The sequence below is a fragment of the Coloeus monedula genome, assembly GCF_965178545.1.
Source record: "Coloeus monedula genome assembly, chromosome: 7".
Classification (NCBI taxonomy): domain Eukaryota; kingdom Metazoa; phylum Chordata; class Aves; order Passeriformes; family Corvidae; genus Coloeus; species Coloeus monedula.
Genome location: NC_138787.1, coordinates 32,600,466 through 32,619,598, shown reverse-complemented (window position 1 = coordinate 32,619,598; position 19,133 = coordinate 32,600,466). Strand labels below are relative to the sequence as shown.

At 38.9% G+C, this 19,133-nt stretch overlaps 1 protein-coding gene across 4 annotated transcripts in view; it reads left to right on the top strand.

Moving 5' to 3' along the window:
* Positions 1–18,638, top strand: part of DPP10 (dipeptidyl peptidase like 10) — a gene marked incomplete at both ends in the record, with an annotated part of 450,907 nt that extends 432,269 nt beyond the window's left edge. For all 4 annotated transcript variants that reach the window (XM_082285405.1, XM_082285404.1, XM_082285406.1 and 1 more), the window contains 9 exons: positions 277–375; positions 484–553; positions 9,382–9,576; positions 10,866–10,920; positions 14,448–14,547; positions 15,256–15,314; positions 15,403–15,475; positions 17,051–17,124; positions 18,501–18,638. In XM_082285405.1, coding sequence (XP_082141531.1) covers positions 277–375; positions 484–553; positions 9,382–9,576; positions 10,866–10,920; positions 14,448–14,547; positions 15,256–15,314; positions 15,403–15,475; positions 17,051–17,124; positions 18,501–18,638 — 863 coding nt within the window. The remainder of the gene's footprint in view (positions 1–276; positions 376–483; positions 554–9,381; positions 9,577–10,865; positions 10,921–14,447; positions 14,548–15,255; positions 15,315–15,402; positions 15,476–17,050; positions 17,125–18,500) is intronic.
* Positions 18,639–19,133: the final 495 nt, after the last annotated feature.

Sequence of the window (19,133 nt, the reverse complement as noted above, 5' to 3'; positions counted from 1 at the left end):
TGATTCATCAGAGATTTCATTGGTAGTGCTTAATGAAAGCAAAGCCTGCCAAAGCCAAAAAAATGAACTGGATGTGTATCTTTCTCAACTGAAAAGTAGTTGCATTATTTTAAAAGTATTTCTAGAAGGAATTAATTTAGAAGATTAATTGCAGGATTAATTTGCAAGATCATTGCACACTTCTCTCTTTTTCTTTATTTTTTTTTGCATCTTGATGTATCTCTGGTGTGATGATTCTCCATGCCTTTCAACATGGTTTTTCTTCCTGTTTTGTAGAGTTTTATATTTTGGAAAATAACCCTGTGTTGAAAGAAGTTGTTTTTAAGAAAAAGAATTACAAGACTGAAATCAAAATGCTTCACATTGAGGATTACGGTAAATCTGGCAAAATGTTACTTTAAGAAGCCAAAGGCTTTCTTTCAATGTTACTGTTTTTCATCTGTGTAACTACCAGCCTTTAATGTTTTGCTCTTTTCTTAAAAGAATTCCCTTTACAGTTGTCACTGCCAAAAGATTTCACGGATCGAAACCAGTATGCCCTCCTATTAATAATGTAAGTATCTGTGTAGAATCACTCAAAATAATAAAAAAGTGCTTCATGGAAAATATTTAAATCTGAAATTAGATTTATTTTTGTTTTTACCTTTTGTAGGAAAAATATCTCATTGATTTGAGTTGAGAAATCAAAAAGCTTGTTCTTGGGAAGACTTTGTGGCAGGTGCTGTCTGGTAGAGATGCCTGGGGTTTTCTTGAGCTAGTCAAACCTAGCTGTGCTTTGCTGTGCTTTCATGGATGGGAGGCACTGGCGTTTCTGATGGTGTAGCTTCGAGTCATCCCGCAGTGTTTCCTGGACCCTTACTGATCCTGCCCACAGAGCATCTCACTCAGAGCATGTGCTCTCCTTTTTCATCCTTCAGAGGAATGAGTAGAACTTCCAGGAGGGGTTCAGTTGAGATGCATAAAGCAAAACTGCTTTTAGGAGCACCAGAATGAGGAAAAAATTACTTTTGATCATCAGTGGTTGAAGGCATGATAGGCATGATCTAAAGCCGGTTGATTTTTGTAGAAAACCTTTGTAAGGGGGATGGTATTCCTTGGAAACCTGTGCTGCTCTTTTAAAAGGAGATGGGGTGCATGTTTCTTGCTGGGTGAGTCAGCCTTAAAGCTGTGTAACAGAGGAAAAATATAGTTATGAATGCTTGAAGCCTACCTGGGAAAAGTAGTGAGGGCCAGCTCAGGGCATCACTCCTTTCTCCAGACTCAGCATGGGTGGAGAGAGTTTTGCTGGACCTACAGAGCTTCTTTCAGTCCCAGCTGGAAAGAATTCATGTGAATTTCAGTAACAGGAGTGTAAGAGTGCCCTGCTAAATTCATGAAATTATCCTGTTACTGAGCTGTGTCACCTGGAGCAGATCTCCCCTCAGTGACAGCACAGATCCTTATTGTTGGATGTGAGGTGTTTACAGAGTTGAGCTGCTGAATGATCCCAAATTCCTCTGCTCAGATCAGATAACAGGACAGAAAGGCATAAACCTGCTTATTTTTAAGCCCAGTTTGTGTTTGAAAACTCAGAATTTTCAGTTGTAATTATCTGCAGTTGTGGAAGCTCTCTGCTTTAATTGGCTGACAAACATATTTTTCTTTCCTTGTGAAGAAACAGGGCACATGGATTTTATTTCATCTTTGCTGCATTTCCTGGCGTGATCTTGGAGGCATGATTATATTTTAAGCAGCTCTTACACGAGTGCCAAAGGCAAACTGACTCTGTGAATTGACCCCAGCAGCACTGCAGGGACTTGCAAACACTTGTGCTTATTCCTATTTCTGAGAGCAAGGAAACCAAAGGTGTTAGCAGTGCAACACTTCCCTTTTCAAGTAGCCTAGTAAATGCATAATCTGCCATATACACTTGTGGTAAAATATGGGGTTATAAACTTGTGTAGAACCTAGAGAAGACAGAAGGGAAAGATCAGAAACCTGAGAAGTCCAAAGCCAGAAATCACAGGAAAAAAAAAAAAAAAAAGCTAAAGAAAATACAATTTTGAAATGTTTTGAGATATCAAGAGTTTAAAGATCTGAGAACAGTATTGAGGCAAGGTCTGAATTTAAATTTACCGAAGTTGTCGGTACCCAGTGAGTAAATAATGTGGCCAAGTCACAACGTATGGACCTGTTTTATAATTGTTTTACTTCTTTATGATAGACACGTGGGATAAAAAGGAAATTCATCAACTTATGAATCCAGATTGTTGTATCTACATTTATAGTATAAAGACTTTGGGTCTTTTAGGTCAGATCCATACCTTTGCAATACTCACTTCTCAATGTTAGCTTCAGCAGGGGTTATTTTTAGAAAACTCTGTACACTAATGAAAGTATGAAACTGAAGATTTCAAATCTGCCCTGGCTCATGTAGCATGTTTTGTGTCCTCCTCTTCCCTGGAAGAGAAAGGAGTTATATTAAGCTATATTTCTTCAGCAGCTTTTTACAGACTTAAAACTAAGGTTGCCAGCAATCCCTTTTTCTATTAAAGATGTCCCCAAATGAAATATAAAACTGCAAACTGTCACAAAGTTATGGGAGGTTCCCTTGTGGGATGATTATTTGAGCCTAATAAATTCTGCCTAGCTCTTGAGAAAGAATGATTGGATATCTGTGGGTGTATAGGGGGTAATTCCTTGACCCACAGAGCTCCAAACTGACATCCTAAGGTTTATTTCATGATCAGAAGTACTACTTTCAAAGAAAAAAAGAAAAGTATTCAGGTCCAAGGAGAACATGTAGCTTTTATAGGGAACACTGATTAGTTGTGCAGATGATATCATTTCCCAGATACTTGACTTTTCTGAGTCCCAGAGTGGTACTGTTGGGACTGATGGAGAAACACCCTGTTCCTTCTGCCAGCAGTGTTAGATGAGAATTAGTGGCTGATAACAAGTGCTGTGTTTCCTACTGTTCAGCTGCCCCTGCTTTCTTTCTTACATTCTCAGCCATGATATGATTATCATTGTATTCCAATTATTGAGAGAAAAACCTTTGAAAATGTATGCTTACCAATGTCGTTGGTAAGAATGTTGGTTTAATTGTATTTCCTTTTTTTTTTTGGAAAGGAGATTCTATAAAACATCTTGATCCAGGCAACATGCACTTAGAAATACAAAACCAGAAGATATAAGAACAGAAAAGTGGAGTATTAGCAGAGAAGTGGGGTTTGCTTTCCATCTCAGTAGCAGTGCACTTTGAAGAGGGAAAAGGGAAAAGAGAAAAGAGGGAGGGAGGGAGGAAGGAAGGAAGGAGGGCAATGGGTGACTTTATGATGGGGATGAAGTTTGGTGTAATCTGTTATTTGGGTTTTTTTCAAATCACTGAAAGCTAGTAGCCACTTCAAAGCTGTGTGACTGTCATAAGGCTTCTGTATTCATGCAAGGATGTCTGCAGGTAAATTTGAACTTCTAGAACATGGCCCCCAGATGCCTGAGTGTAAAGGCTGAATTGTGGAAGGAAGCTTGTACCAGTGGAATGCAGTCCTGGTGTGAAACCTGGGTGTGAGCTGAGTACAGTTCCATGTAGACACAAGCTCAGCATAAGGAACAGGACCTGATTATCCTGTAAACTTCAGCATAAAGATTGTGTGAACATTTATCCATTAGCAGCTGCAAAGCAAGCTGCAATGCTCAAAGAGTAGTTCATTGTATTGCTGTGTTAAAATTTATGTCCATCTGGATGGCTGGATATTTAACAGATCTCATACAGAAACCAGTTATGTTAGTTGGCACTATTTTTCTTTCCAGAATTGTGATGAGTAGCCCATAAAATGTTAAATAGATTAAAATACTTTCCTTTCTTGCATTTGTTCTCCTAAATCACTGATAATGTTTCACACTCAGTTTCCTTCTGATGTAATACACACAGTGTAGCTGTATATTAGAGAGCTGCACAGTAATTGCCTGAAAAAGTGATTACCCCCTCTTTTCTATATAATTAAGATCAAAGTTTAAATTTCTGATCCTTGACTTCCTCATTATGGTTCACCTTACTCATTAAAAAAGTTGGAAGATACACTTCTTGGTAACACACAGGAAATGATTAAGTAAAGACTTTGACATTTAACCTGGGTAATAAAATCAGAGTTGATAATCATTCTTTATTTTGCTTTGATCGTAATTAGCCTCATTCCTTCAAATGTGTAGATAATGTATCTTAAATATCAGTATCTATTACTTAACACCATTTAAAGTTGTCCAATATGTAAGAGGATATTGTAAAACTGAATCAGTGGAAAGATTGTCCTGATATTTGGGGGCGGGGAAAAAACCTGAGTATTCTTCAAAGTAGCAGTGAATTGTCTCCAAGAGGTTCCTGTTTGTTTATTTATTAACTTGTTTTCTTACATTTTGGTCATAAGCAGGAGTTGGTTTACCTGATTTTGAACTGATGAAAGTTTTAGGCCTTGCACAGACAATCAAACCTGTTTATGCCCTCGGTGAATGCACTCTCAGGACTGATAGCAAGACAAGACAGTAGGGTTGAAAAGTGAACGTTTTTTGCAGCTTCAAGACGAAGCTATTAAAAGACCAGAAGAAATATAGAGAGGCATAATGCAAGTTTTGGGAAATACTCAAGATCTGAGGCACAGTAACACTGTCAATTAACACCTGTCTTGTGTACCTTTTCACTTGTAAAGGATATTACTCATTTTAACTGGCAGGAGAAGGAACAGTGTAAAAATGTCTGGTAGATTCCACTACTTGATTGCAATATGCTTCTATGGGGGACATCCCTGAAATCCCTTTTGTTTGGCCAGGTTTTCCTCTGTAAAACTGCTGAAAAGTTTACTATTTAGGGGGTCCCTAAGTCATGTGAATGATTCATTAATTGCTTTGCCAGCCATCCACCTCCTGCCTGTATTCATCCTGCCCCTGTGGAACAAGCCAGTGTTTCACCAACCCTTTGTGTTTCTGTTACATAAAAGTATTTGATGGAGAGTCTTTTCTTTTTATCTCTTTTAGATTTTCTTCCCCATTCTTTGAACTTTGTAATGTTTCTCAAGGCCTAGAGCAGGATTCTTTTAGCTTAGTCTAAAAGATGAATAGACTGGAGGCTCATTCCAACTGTTTCATTGGCAGTAGCAGTCCTGCTGCTATGGGCAGTGATGGATCTGCTCTCTCCCTTCAGTCTTGTCCACACAAAAGTCTTGGGGAATCATTGAGATCCGTCTTCTTTCAGCTTCCCCTACTCCCACTTCCCCCACAGCAATACATATCTAAAATACACACTAATAAAGTGCTCATTTAATCTTCTGTAGAAAAACAAAAGGAGATTCAAAACTTCACCTCTTTTTCTCATTACGGGGTTACATCTCTCGTTCTCAAAATTGTATTTTTAAAGTCTTCAGCCTCAAGGGTTTTAGAAAGATATTTTAAGAATAACAGTTTTATTTTATTATGCTGTGTGCTTCAGTCCTGCCTATCACGTTTTCTACCCTCATAATGGAATCTCTTCTGGTGATGTGTTTTAATTTGTGTGGCCATATTGCAGGGAGGAGATGGAAACACACAGTCTGTCTTTAGCTGCAGTCTGATATATCTGAACAGGGCATATGAACAGAGAGTAAAAATTTTTTTTTTCTCAATGTTTGAGGCTATTGAGGCTCTTGGATTTTTGACCAATAATGGTGGGTGTGCTTGGAAACTGATTCTCGTGAAATCTGAGAAGGAAATGTATTTTACTATTGCACTAGTTTTGCAAAACAATCTTTCCCCACTCAGTTTCACCATAAAAAAAAAAGAGGATATTTGTTTTTTTAGATTTTATTCTTCGGTTTTTAGCCTTTCTCACGTATTTGCTGTCCAGTTACCTTTTCCATATGCTGCACCAAATCCACAGTTTTGCAGAAATGAAAAGACATACACTGGTGATTAAGCAGGGATGACAGCAGTTACTTGCCATGCATCTTTTAAAATTGTCTTCCCCCGTGCTTGGTCAGTCCTATAACTTCTAAAATTCCTATTCAAAGTCTTGTCACTTGGTTTTCTAGTGATGCAAAATATGGAACAGATTTTGCTGCAGCCATGCTAGCAGAGGAGTATTGCTCAGAGTACAGCAGCTTCTCTGCTAACACTGCGTTATTCCCTGTAGGCTGTAACTCAAGTCATGAACAGAGACTTCAGTTTAAGCTTTTGGTTATAGAATCTGGAAGAACAGGTTCGCCTCTTTTCAGCAATATATAAACTTATAATGAGCTGCCCCTTTTTCCAGTCAGTCTGAGATGTGTGTGACTGACTTGCAAGAAGCACACAAACCCCCCACTGAGCTGTTGATATTGGTGTATTGTTGATGGTTTCTGCCTGTTTAAGCAGTACCACGATGCTGAACGTCAGCAGTATGCCCAAGCCATCAGCAGCTGTGCTGCCACAGTGGAATCACAGTGTAGTTGCTGTCAAAGACACACTGGGCAGCTCTGAACCTTGAAAGTCAAGAGTGAAAAAAAGGAAAATGCAAGCGCTGTCACTTGTGTGGAACAAAAATGAATCAGAAAGAACCAGGCATAGTCTTCATTTGGATCATCTGCTCTCGTTTGAGCATCTGGAGATGATGCTCCTTTAGGAGCCCCTGAGGATGTTGAAGAGCCTGTAGCTTTGTTTGCCCTTTTGGTGATGGCTTTGATTTTGCTGTAGTGCTTTGGCTGGCCCATGATTCCCTCAGGGCCATCCACACTTGGGTGGGAAGACTTTTGTATGTGCATTACACCTAAGCATCAATGGCACGGACTTTCTTCCAGGCTTACTAGTGGGGTCAAAAAATAATTCTGTGAAGAGTGTACCACTGAACAACGGTTAATTATAATTAGGCTGTGCATAGTGATAAGCATAAATCAAAACCTGACCTTTGAGATGGCTGTAAAAGCAAGACAAACTTCCCAAATCAGGCTGTGCATGTTACTGCACTGTAGGACCAGCCTTGCTTTGCTACAGAGCCCTCAGGATGATGTTCAGATTTGTGTAAAGGATAAGAATTTTGCAGAAGCCCCACATAAAAGGGTAAGAATGGGGCCTAGAGGGTGATTAGAATATATGCTGTCTCTCTCTGGAGGACAGAAGCACACCTCAGATATTCAGCATCATTTTATAGTGGCTGCTGAAGAGTAAAGAGATCTTTTGGTGCTAATGGGAATTTTGATATGGACCTCAATGGAAATAGCTTTAAATGCCTATCACAGACTACTTATATGGACATTCTTGAAATTAACTAACCACTGGAAAATTGCTTCCAAAAGCAATACATCAAACAACCCATTGTGCAGGGCTGGATGATGTGTAGTGTTTAAAGTCTGAGCCCAAAAGTAGCCCAGCTATGACCTCCTAAAAGGAGCTTGAGAAACCATCACTGTCAGTTCACACCCACTGAGAAACTTGCTGAGGTTCTGTTTGTTTTTCCTTTTTAATAGAAGAAATTCTCTAAGGGTATCACCTTTGATTTAAAACACTTTTTGGTGTTAGCACTTTCTGGCTTAGAGAAAAGCTTATAAATGTAATGGTTCTTCTCCTATTCCTTAGTGTCTAGAAATACAACATATATATATATCTGTATACACCAGATGTATGTATAACTTAGATATAGAACATGTATAAATCCAGTGTGAACAGTGTATTAGTTTTGTTCTCATATTTGATGGGAGGGAAGGAGGCTGACTCATGATATTTTCACTTGTGTGGAATGTGTTAATCTGTTGAAAAGTTACCTAGTCACACATGGATATTTCTGACATGTTATTGTGGAAAGTTGGAAGAATTTACAAATAATTGTAACTGATCTGAGGCTCCTATTATTGGAAGTAATGATAAATACTTTGTGAAAACATCTGTGTCAATGTGTAGTGCTTCTGAAAAGCTTGCTCTGTGCAATGAGCAGAAATTGGAAGTATTGTTCTGCTCCTTATTGCAAATAATAATGATTATATACTTCCTGAATCTTGTGTTTTCTGCAGAGCTCACTTGACAGTATTTCCAAACTCATTGCTTCACATTGTTAGCAATCAGTGTAATCACAACTGAATTGATTAAACACACCAAAAAAATGCCCTTCTTTTCTTTCTATAAAGCCAAGTATAAACCTGATGCACAAGACAATGTAAATCAAGCATAACGTGTTGTGGCTGAGTCTCTAACCAAGTAATCCTGATTTCAGTACATGATATAGCAACTAAATAGATAGATCTGACTGAATTTGAGAACATATGTGTTCATTATATGCTTGCTAATTAACTGAGTGATTACCTTGAGGATGGTCTGTGTTATCCACAGCCAAAGCCAGATACTGAATCAGCACGTTATTGTATATAAAAGACAATACTTAGTGTAGGATATTTTGTCTCTTTCTTCCCCAGGGTTTACCTAAGTCTATTTGGCAAAATAATAATTTCTGTCTTCATCTTTCATTCACCTTAGACAGGATTTTCCCACAGACCATCCAATTTAATTTCCATACAGCCAGCACAGACACTTTTACATTTTAATTTGCATTCTATTCTGGCAGATGCAGCCGGCAAAGAACTATTTTGCATTTTGTACAACTTCATGGTAGCCTGCTCTTTTATTCTGTGTTTATCTTGGGGGAAAATAATGACAAACTTCCCTTTTAAAACTGACATTTTATTTTCTTTGTAAGGAAAATAGTGTATTTGACTTCAATCGAAAATCTTACTGTTCTTCTAGAAACTGCATTCTCCAATTCTATTTCACCTTTTGTGCCATAAACCACCTTTTTTTTTTTTTTGTCATAAAATAGACTTATCACTCCTGCCTGCATCCATTTCTTGCTATGAATTTGGATGGAGAAAATACAATTTTCTCTAGTGTATACTTTAGTCTTCTTTGTACTCTATTTCAAAAAATCCATTCAAGGATACAATAATGCAATTATTTTTGTTTTCTAAGATGACATCCTTCTTAATAGTATTATATATCCTACAGAATGGTAATCAGGGTGCTGAATGAATTTGCCTTTTTGTGTGTTCAGAGCGACTTTACAAATTCTGCATGAGCCTTCTCAGAACTGAGCTGGCCATTAGTGATTATGTTTGGGGTTTTTTCTTCACTTTATTATAAGCAGCACGAACTGCTTTAATTTTCTGTGTCCTTCAACAAAGTGTATTCAGGTATTGGCAGCCCCGCAGCATAGTGGTTATAAAGTTAAAGAAATTATTTTGCTGCAGGGCTTGCAGCTCTAATGGGATGGTATTGATGGAAGTGACAGTAGCTCAGCAGGGTTGCATAACCGACTGAACTCTGCCACGCAGGTTAAATGAAATATCAGAGCTCGGCACAGTGCATCACATTGTCAATAGTCTTCGTTTGTGTCTGGTGTGTTGGTATTTGCAGTGATGAAGCTCCAGGCAGCCAGTTGGTTACAGATAAGTTTCACATTGACTGGGACTCAGTGCTTGTCAACTCTGATAATGTCATCGTAGCTCGATTCGATGGCAGAGGGAGTGGATTTCAAGGCCTCAAGATCCTACAGGAGGTCCACCGCTGCTTAGGATCAGTGGAAGTGAAGGACCAAATAGCAGCCGTAGAGTACGTATGTGCAAACTCTTCTCTTTCACCCTGCCTCCACCTGGATGAATGAGCATTTGAACTAAAACTGCCCAGAATGTTTTCTCTGCATTGTTCATGTTTGTTTCTTAATGCAGTTGCAAATTTTGAAACCACAATCCTTCCATTACAAACAGCAAATAAAAAATCAAAGAGGTGTTTTGGGGGCTTTTTCTGTGTTGGTGTTTCTCTTTGATAAAGCTGTCCTGCTCTGTGCAGTCTAAATATGCCACCTGAGCTAAGTCATATTTGTATATATTCTGTAGGTAAATCTCTTGCTGTGCACATTAACGTTTAAATGCATTTGTGTTACAATATTTTAGGTCTGTACCATAGGATACTGGTCTCATTTCCACCACAGAGTTCCGGAGTAATCACACAAAACAAATGGAGTTCTAATGGTGCAAATGAGAGCAAAATTTGGGCAAATGCCTTTTATTTCTCATTTACATTATCATTCGCAGACTGATACAAGTCTCCTAGCTGCAGAAAAGAGTAATTTCCATCTGTGAAGTAATCATGTGTAGCTTTGACAACACTCCTTACTCAGGGTGTACATGTCAGAACGCCTCATACCAAGGTCTGGATGGATTTTTTCTGGGTTTTCCAAGGGAAAGACAGATTTTAAGTCAGATATTTTTTCTCCTTCTTCTTTTGAAAGGGGTTGATGCTTCAACCATTCCATGGATAGGAAGATGTGTCTGATATTTCCCCTCAGGTTATTCTGTCTTTTCTGTATAAAATTCACCCTAGAGGATTAATGGCCTCGATGAGAGAATTAATTATTTGTATATTTATCTAGATTCAAGAACGTCCATTCATTTTCCTTTAGCTGGTGCTAGGCATATGGTCAAAGCCAGTCATTTAAGCTCTAGTGAGTGGAAAGTCCTGGCATTTCTGAAGGGTGATCCTCCCCAGACTGAGAGAAGTTTCCATCACGTGTAGGAATGCTAAAGGGTATCTCTCTTCTCTCCATTAGCTGAAAAACAGACGTAAATGGATAATTTAGACATGATGCTTAAATTCGGATATCTAAATTAGGTGAGATGGGCCAAACACCAACTGTTTGCCTTATAAAAAAAGGAATTAGGAAGCAAATCACACTTCCCAGTGCAGTACTACTTGTATGGATGTAATTTCTTCTTCTACCTGATCTGCATGTATGACAGTTCCTTAATGCATAAGTAATGTTCTTTACATACTATATTCAGGAAGTAAAATCCACCATTTTACTTTGCAAAAATTAAAAAAGAAACTTTTTTTCCTTTCAGATCACTTTTGAAACAGCCCTTCATTGATCCTAAGAGACTGGGCATATTTGGAAAGGTAATGTGCAAAAATAGCAGGATATATTATCATGATTCTTTATGAAAAGTACTTTCAGTTCATAAACAAATATATTTCTCTATTTTCTGAAGACAATTTCAGTTACCAAAATAGGGGAAAAAAACCCATCTATAGTTTACTGTCTGTTCTGTACAGTATTTTTTCTCAGAACGGATATTGAAGTCAGTAAAATCAGTTTTATGGTATAACACTATTTGCATTTCGTAATCTGAAAGAGAAAGTATTTTTTAAAAATTCTGCTTTCTTAGAAATTTTTAATAGGGACTTGTTTTTTGTGAAAGCTTGTTTCTTACAGTTTTATATTTGGGCTGCAGTTAAATTGACAATGTTGTCCTATAAAACACAGGTTTTATATCTGAATCTTTTACTGACCCCTGAGCTTAGCTGAGCACCTACCCTGTGTTACTCTCAGCAAGCTCCTTGTTGCACCAGTGAGAAATCTTGCCTTAGCTATTTTATCAGCTGTGTGCATGTCATTGCCCCTAGCATGAGACACAACAGGGCAAAGGCTTGACTTCTAGTATGAAGCTAAACATCATTTTACTGATGTCTATTAAAAAGCAACAATTAGAAACACCACACAACTTCTGCTTCATCTATGAACTGGCATGCACAACCTTTTAATTTTTTTTAAGTTTTTTTATTTAAAATGAAGCTGTTTTGTGTTTTTGAGCTCAAAGCAATAACAAACCATGATCAAGTGCCCCCCAATCATCGCTTTTAAGAGCAGCATGTGTTTCACCATTAAGTGCCTTAGTTGCCATTCCCAGTCTGCTTCTGAGTTGCTGCACAGCCTCAGGCAAGTCATTTAACCTGCCTGTCTCAGTCTGTCTGCATGCAGGATGAGGAGATTGACATTTACCTCCTGCATGGTAGCATTTTGAGGACTGGCTAATGTTAGTGACTGCTGTTAGCATTTCATATGAACATGACCTTCCTCAAAGATCTGAGCTCTTGCTGCATTCCTTGAGCTGAAGAGACCATCACTGCAAGAATTTCAGACAGGTCAAAAGCAGTATTTGGGTTGTAGGGGGGCAACCAGAGATTTTCCAGCTGAGGATGTACAAGCAGGGCCAATTTCATCCACCAGGTGATCATGGCACACATTTCTATTCAGGTTTTAATGCCTGTTTCCAGTGTATATGAAAGACATGTATAGAAGCATCAAAAATTCTCTATATCCTCTTCCCAAATGATTGAAAATCCTTTTTGTGGAATGAAATCCCTAAGTTTCGCTTGGTTTTGACTTCAGAAGTTCTTTTCATTGCTACTTGAAAATTCCCACTTGTTTTCTGAGAGAGATTCATCAGTACCTTTTTTCCTAAGAGTGATGTGATGAGCCAGTTACTGAAGAGCATGCATGTTACCACGGCTTACATGTCTGCCAAGGCCTACCCCCAATTTTCTTTTCTTGCATGAAATATCATTGAATACCATGTTCCTGCATTTATTTTCTGAGAGAAGTGTTGAGGAGGGAAGAGCGAGAAATTCAATAAGCTTTCAACACTGCTTTGAATTCAGGGAAATTTCCTCTTTCCAAGTTAACCTTTCAGAGTTGTTTTTTTACTGTCAAAAGAAAAAAAAAATAAAATTTAAAAGTCAGGTTTATAATTAATGATAAAGCCTGTTTAACAGTTTCTTTGGGTTAATTGTATTTTCCTCCACTTTGCTTGTTTTAGAGTCAATTATAAATCTACTTTAAAACGAATTTCTTTTTTATCACGTACAAGAACGTGATAGGGAAACATTTTTTTTTCTTCCTATGCATTAAATTGCCTTACTGATGAAAAGAGAATATGCACTTTGCTTGAAAAGAAGCTGACTTTGGAATGGCTTAATGCTGATCTCATAAAGCTGGACTTATGCACACTTTCAGGGAGCTCTTTAAGAGGTTTCAGGACTACACAGAAGTAAAATTCTTGTCACAATCGGTGATGTCATTGAGGCACAAGGGTAACAAGACTATCCAGAAGGGCACAGTGAGGGAAATTGCCAGGCACTCTGCCAATGCCCCCATGCTTATCTCTGTGGGGGGTGCAAGCCCGAGTGATGCACGATCCAAGGGCCTTTCTGAACTGGTAGACAGCCAAGTGTGGTTCCATGTAGTTTGTGGTTTTATTCATGGAAGTGAAAAGAGAGTTTAAAAATGCTTTGCAATTCTACAGCCAACGTCTTTCTTGAAAATGTGGCAATTAGGCTGTAACCCCAGAAACCCAGCAGATGAGGGAGGCTCCACGTGTTCGTGCATCAGGATGTATGGAATAGCAATGTCGCTGTGAAATGCTTCTAAGAATTTCTAAAAAAATTTGCTCTGTAGTGTTTTTGTCCTGGAAAGCCTGGCTGGAAGCAAGGGCACATGCACAAAGGGAAGAAGCTCCCAGGAGAATTAAACAAGCTCGTAATGAAAACATGGAATAAATAATAAATAACCTGGCAATACCTATCCTTGGATTAAAATGTGCTGTGGAGCTACTGGGCAAGACACAAACAGAATATTAAACAAAAGTAAAAGCAGAGAAAACCCAGAGGCAGAGGAAAGTTGCTATTCTCTTAAACTCTTTGAGTTATGTAAGTTACAGGTGCCCACTCAAAAATTCTGTCTTAGGTGAAATCTCCTCCTGCACATGAACCGATCTGGATGGCTCTTGGCCTCCTGGGCTGAAATTTCTATGGGAAAGGAATAACTCAGTTCCTCCTGCTCCCTTGAAAATCCAGCTCTTACTTGGTATTTTCTTCAGTGTGTCCAATTCTCATTTACTATGGATTGATTCCAAAGAACAGTCCTCTTTGCTTACATTTCTTAAATAATGTTGAAAGGTTGTCAATTACCATTCTTCCACAGAAATCATCTGTTCATTAACTATTTAGACATGAAGAACAGGAGCAGGCAGAATTTGTAAAAGTCCATGAGAAAACTGTGAGCACTTGATGCATAATCCTTTTTTGGATCAGCTGGTGTTTTGCATTATATTTTCCCTGTCATGGGATAATTTCATCTTCCTGAAGTGTGTTGTGCCAAACACAAAACAACAACAACAAAAAATACCTGGAGAAATACCAATTTTTCAGTACTGATGAAGGGAAAACAAAGATGGCAAGTGGAGAAATTTGAGGAATCCATAATATATGAGAAAATCATCAATCCCAGGTGCCACAATTCAGAATTTCATTTTCTGTGAGTCTAGAATGATTACAGGTGTACAGAAATGGATTTCCAGTGTCATTTCAAGGAAATCTGTGGTCTCAAGTTAAAGCTTTCACAAAGGTTTCGTGGCTCTCTGGCGTCAACTCTTCCAGGGGGGATGCGTTAGGCTTTGGAGATGGTGAAGAAATGTGCAATACTCATTATTATTAACTGCATAGATTAAAGGTCATGACCAGGTCAATGAGATATTTATGCACCCTTAAACTGTAAAAATGGTACCACTGGATTAGCAGCTAATGGCCTTTAGCTTTATTCTTGCTAGAATGAAATAAATTAACAAAGATCTCAATCCCATTGTTAGGGGTACGGTGGCTACATTACATCGATGATCCTCAAATCCAGCGAGCGGCTCTTCAAGTGTGGAGCTGTGGTGGCACCAATCACAGATATGAAGTTATATGGTGAGTGCTCCCTGCCCTAAACCTGTGTGATAGTTTATTCAAAATACCTTTTATTTATTTTAACTAAGGGCAGATAATGCAACAGTATTAATGAGGTTTCACCTCACTGTCTTGGTCTGTTTTTCAAATGAAAGTAAAGCTGACGCTGGGACAGTTCACCAGAACCCACAACAGACACAGTATTATTGACAGCACTGATTTTGCAGTCATTTACCTCATTTTAACTAGTTTCCTGAGAATCCTTTAGGTATACAAGCATGAATCAAGTCTTGAATTAGGAATGAATCTTTTAAGGTTAGTAGTGAATTCCCTACAATATCAACCATGTTGTCATTCAGTCACAGGTTATTTGGTTCTGTATGTGAAGTTTTGGGCACAGGCTGTGAACTGTGATACACAGGAAACCAGACCAGATTACTTTAATGGTCTGTTAGACTTTGGGTTTTAGCTTGTGCTTTGGTTTGGGTTTTTTCTGTTGTTGGCTGGGGTTTTTATTTTGTGAGGAGAGATGGTTGGGTATTGGTTGGTTTCTTTTTTTAACTATTTAAAAGTGGGTTTAAATGGTGCATCAAAATGGTGCATCTAAATGAACATCTCGAATTCATGGCTTAAATAGCTTCTGACTCTAGGTCAGAAATGATGAGTTTTAAAATAGAAATAACTTGGAATTCACAAGGTCTGTTGTTTTGGTTTTTTTTATTTTTACAGCATCAGCTTTTTCAGAAAGATACCTTGGGATTCCATCAAAAGAGGAAATTACTTATCAGGTAATTTTGTATAAACAAGTAACCTAAAATAACCATTTTACTCTCAAAATGCAATTCAGTTACAGTTTTGTGTGTGTTTGTTCACTAGGCATCCAGCGTATTACACAATCTTCATGGTTTAAAAGAAGTGGATTTGCTAATAGTTCATGGGACAGCTGATGGTAAGTGATTACAGATGCAACTAATTTGGAGTCAGAGCTTCCAATAGGCAGGCATTCAAGGGCTGATGAGGCACACACCTAGCAAGTACATTTGCAGTTTCATTTTCCCTCTGATAGGATTTTTTATTTTGTTTCAACTGTCACTTCTAGCTCTGAACTGGTGACGTTTTCTTTGCTGAAGATTTGCACCTTTTAGGTACTGTATGTGCTAATTTGTTTAAATCTTGTGGACCACTGTGTTGCTAGTGAAAGGTATTATATGAATTATTAATAGAAAAACATACATTTTTAATGTTGTTTTAAATTCATAGAAATTCTGCAGAATTGTCAGTACAGCTGGTGAAGTACATCACCAAATGGGAAGTTAATCTTTTCATCTAATTAATTACAAGGTAGTGCCAGAGCTTCTGAAGCTGAAGCTACACAGAACCTTTTAATAGCACCAATACTTTTAGCAGTAGATTAAGACAGAGAATGAGTAACGCAGGATAAGTTCTAGCACTTTAAATGGAATCATAAGATTCGTCAATTGAGATAATTTGTAATTGCAGATTTAACTGCAGTGTATTTTTCTGAACGTTCTTAACTGAAGTAAGTCTAAAGAATGAGCTTTGATGCAGGCCCAAATTACAGTGATGCAAACAGCTGTTCTGTACAGACTGACATGCCTGCTTCTTTCCCAGTATTTTCTGGTGGATGTGGGATAACACAAGGTTTCTTACTCCTCAGTCTGAAGTGATAAGTGCCTCGCAGAGGTGACAGTGCCCAGGCACAGCTGGCAGAGTGCCAGCCTGTCACCCCAGTGTGGCTTGCCAAACCTGTGTTACAGATCCAAAGTGCAACCAGAGCAGTGCAAACACTGCCCAGTGCCTCTCCCCAGAGCACAGGGGAGAGGGATGAAAATATACTGGGTGACTGAGCAGGCATGAGGGGCTCAAGCTTTGCTGATTGCAACAGGCAGCAATTTCTCCCCCTCTGAACTGAGCACTGGAGGGAATGGGGACTTTGATAGATGTCTGAGCAAAGCAGGGTGCTCTGGCCTGGGAGTCTGACTGCCTGCTGCCCTTGCTCGATACCATATCCAGTGATGCTGCCCAGCCCACCTACAGCCTAAACTCTGCAGAGTTAGGACATGGTAATAATGGTTTTGCCACACAAAACTCAGGTTACTGGTAGGTTCCAGAAAGTCTATTACCTAAAGAATGTGGGCTGTAATGACCCTGTGCAAGCAATAGAGAATTCAGTGTGCTTTCCTTCAAGCAAATTATAAAGTGCCACAATGTTCACACAGAATGGTTTTTCACATCTCTAAGCTATCACAGTGTGTGTAAATCAAAGGTAAGCAGAGCAGTCCTCACCAAGTGTGTGGAAAGTGTGGCTTCCCTTGGGGCTTCCAGCTCCTTCTCCAAAACCTCTGCTGTAACACCCTGATGCTGGTGGGGCTGGCCTTAAAGATAGTCAGCTTCAGATCCAGTAATTACAGAGCCTGGAAATATTTCCAGCCAAAGCTGTGTAACAGATAAGTGTTTCATATTAATGTAGCTGTTTCTAATAATATCAAATGTTTTCTTGCAGCTAAAGTTCACTTCCAGCATTCAGCAGAACTAATTAAGCGTCTAATAAAAGCTGGGGCTAATTACACTATGCAGGTATGTGCACCTGTGACTTTTCCTATAAACACAGTTGAACATTTAACTTCCTGTTCCTATTTCTTCACTGCAAAGGACCCTCTCTACCACAACACAGTGGTATTACCTCAGTTTGCAGTTAGAACTCTGGTTAATCCCATTTTCCTCACTGTTGGTATGGACATCAGGAGCTCTATCATCTTGTCATTCTCCTGGGCTTTTCTTCCTCTCTCTCATCTTTCTTTTTTCCTCCTGTTTATCCTACAATTTTATACAAAGTGCTCTGGAATCCATAGGCATTCTTTATAACACGGGGATGTCACTACTTTGGGTCCCTTTTTACCTAAGATGGTATTGGGTCACATGAGAGTAATTTCCCCTTATTTTCAACGTTTAAATTCATTGAAAGAGCATGACAGAGCCTCTGCCAAGGTATGGACCTGCATGGGACCCACCCAGATCATGTGGATGCTGCTGGCAGAGGGTTTTGATTGAATTAGCATCTCCAAATATCCCTGGTGCTGGACTCTGCAAATCTTGACCTTACTGGGCTTTAGGTGATCCTGTAGTTTCCACTGGAGGGTGTGAGCTCACATCAGGGAGGAGGAGGCAAGAAGGGGGTTGGTGCCACTTAAGGAAGGAAAAAGAACTTCAAATGTAGGAAATGTTCCTTCTGCCTTTGTGGTTTCAACTGAGGGGATGTGAAGGCCTGTGGAGAGAGGAAGAAGTAAGAATGACAGAGTTCTCCCAGAAGAGCCCTGTTGAGCCATTCTCATGCAACCTTGTGATAACCTGGCTTTGAGGAGGCAGCTGAAGCTTTTTGCCTCAGGCCTCCTCAGGTCTCTTGTCTGGTGGCCTGGATTTCTTCATTCAGCCTGCAAATGTTTGCTCAGCCTCACTTGGGAGAAATCCCCAGTGGAATTTAAGAGATAAAAATGCCCACATCCATCCTAGGAGAGCAAAGATGGGCTTTGGACCAGATAGGAAGATAGTTCAAATTATGAACAAAAAGGGTTTTTGCCAAACACTTAGAAGCTGAGATATTGAGAGGTCCCTAAAAGCATGAGGTAATGAATCCTCATGGATGTTAATGGGATTTGGATGCCTAGGCACTATTGAGAATGCCAGCTGAGTAAACTGTTGTAAGCACAATGGCTGAGAATATAAATTTCTTCACTTCTGCAGATTCCACTGCAGTGGTTGTTTTATGTAAGTTCAAATTCCAAGAGAATGAGTTTTACTTTGGGTTTTATTAGCTTTCCTTGATGCCATAAAACTAATGTTATCATCCTGTTGTCATCTAAAACATTTTGAAGATCAGAGAAAGAAAATTAGAGTCCTAAATATTTGAAAAGCCTTTAAAAGCTATTTACTTTTTTTCCTTTCTCCTCTGCCAGATCTACCCGGATGAAGGTCATAACATTGCTTCAGAGAAAAGCAAATATCACCTTTACAGCACAATCCTTGGGTTTTTTAGAGCTTGTTTAAAGGAGGAGACACCAATTTTACCACAGGAACCTGAAGAGGATGAATAAGGAAGCCTATTTGTGTAGTATTGAAGGGGACTTACTTTGCGGCTCAATAAAACCTTAAATAAAAGTGACTGTAAGATTGCAGATTCTGCAGAAGCTCAAGGGCAGCTAAAGGAGACCACAGTGGAACAGCACATTTACAGACAATGAGCTAATAAACTGGAATTCGACTACAAGGTCCAAACATATTACCAAGGGACAAAACCTTTACCTTTGTGGAAGGTCAACAGTTGGTTACAGTTTCCTGGAAGAACTTAGTTTTGCATAAGTGTAGGGTTAGTGCATGTTTGTTATGTTAAGCCTCACTGTTGGTTCTGTAAGTGGTTGCTTGGTTTTTTTTATAATTTAAGTGCACATCTTTATTCATCTTTGCATAAGGCACAACCTATCATAAGTATTCTGGCCACTAATATTCTAAAAGGTGAACTGCAATCTAACACTGTAATGTTACAATAAGTGCAATTCTTCTGCTGTCTATTACACGTAAGAAACCACAGA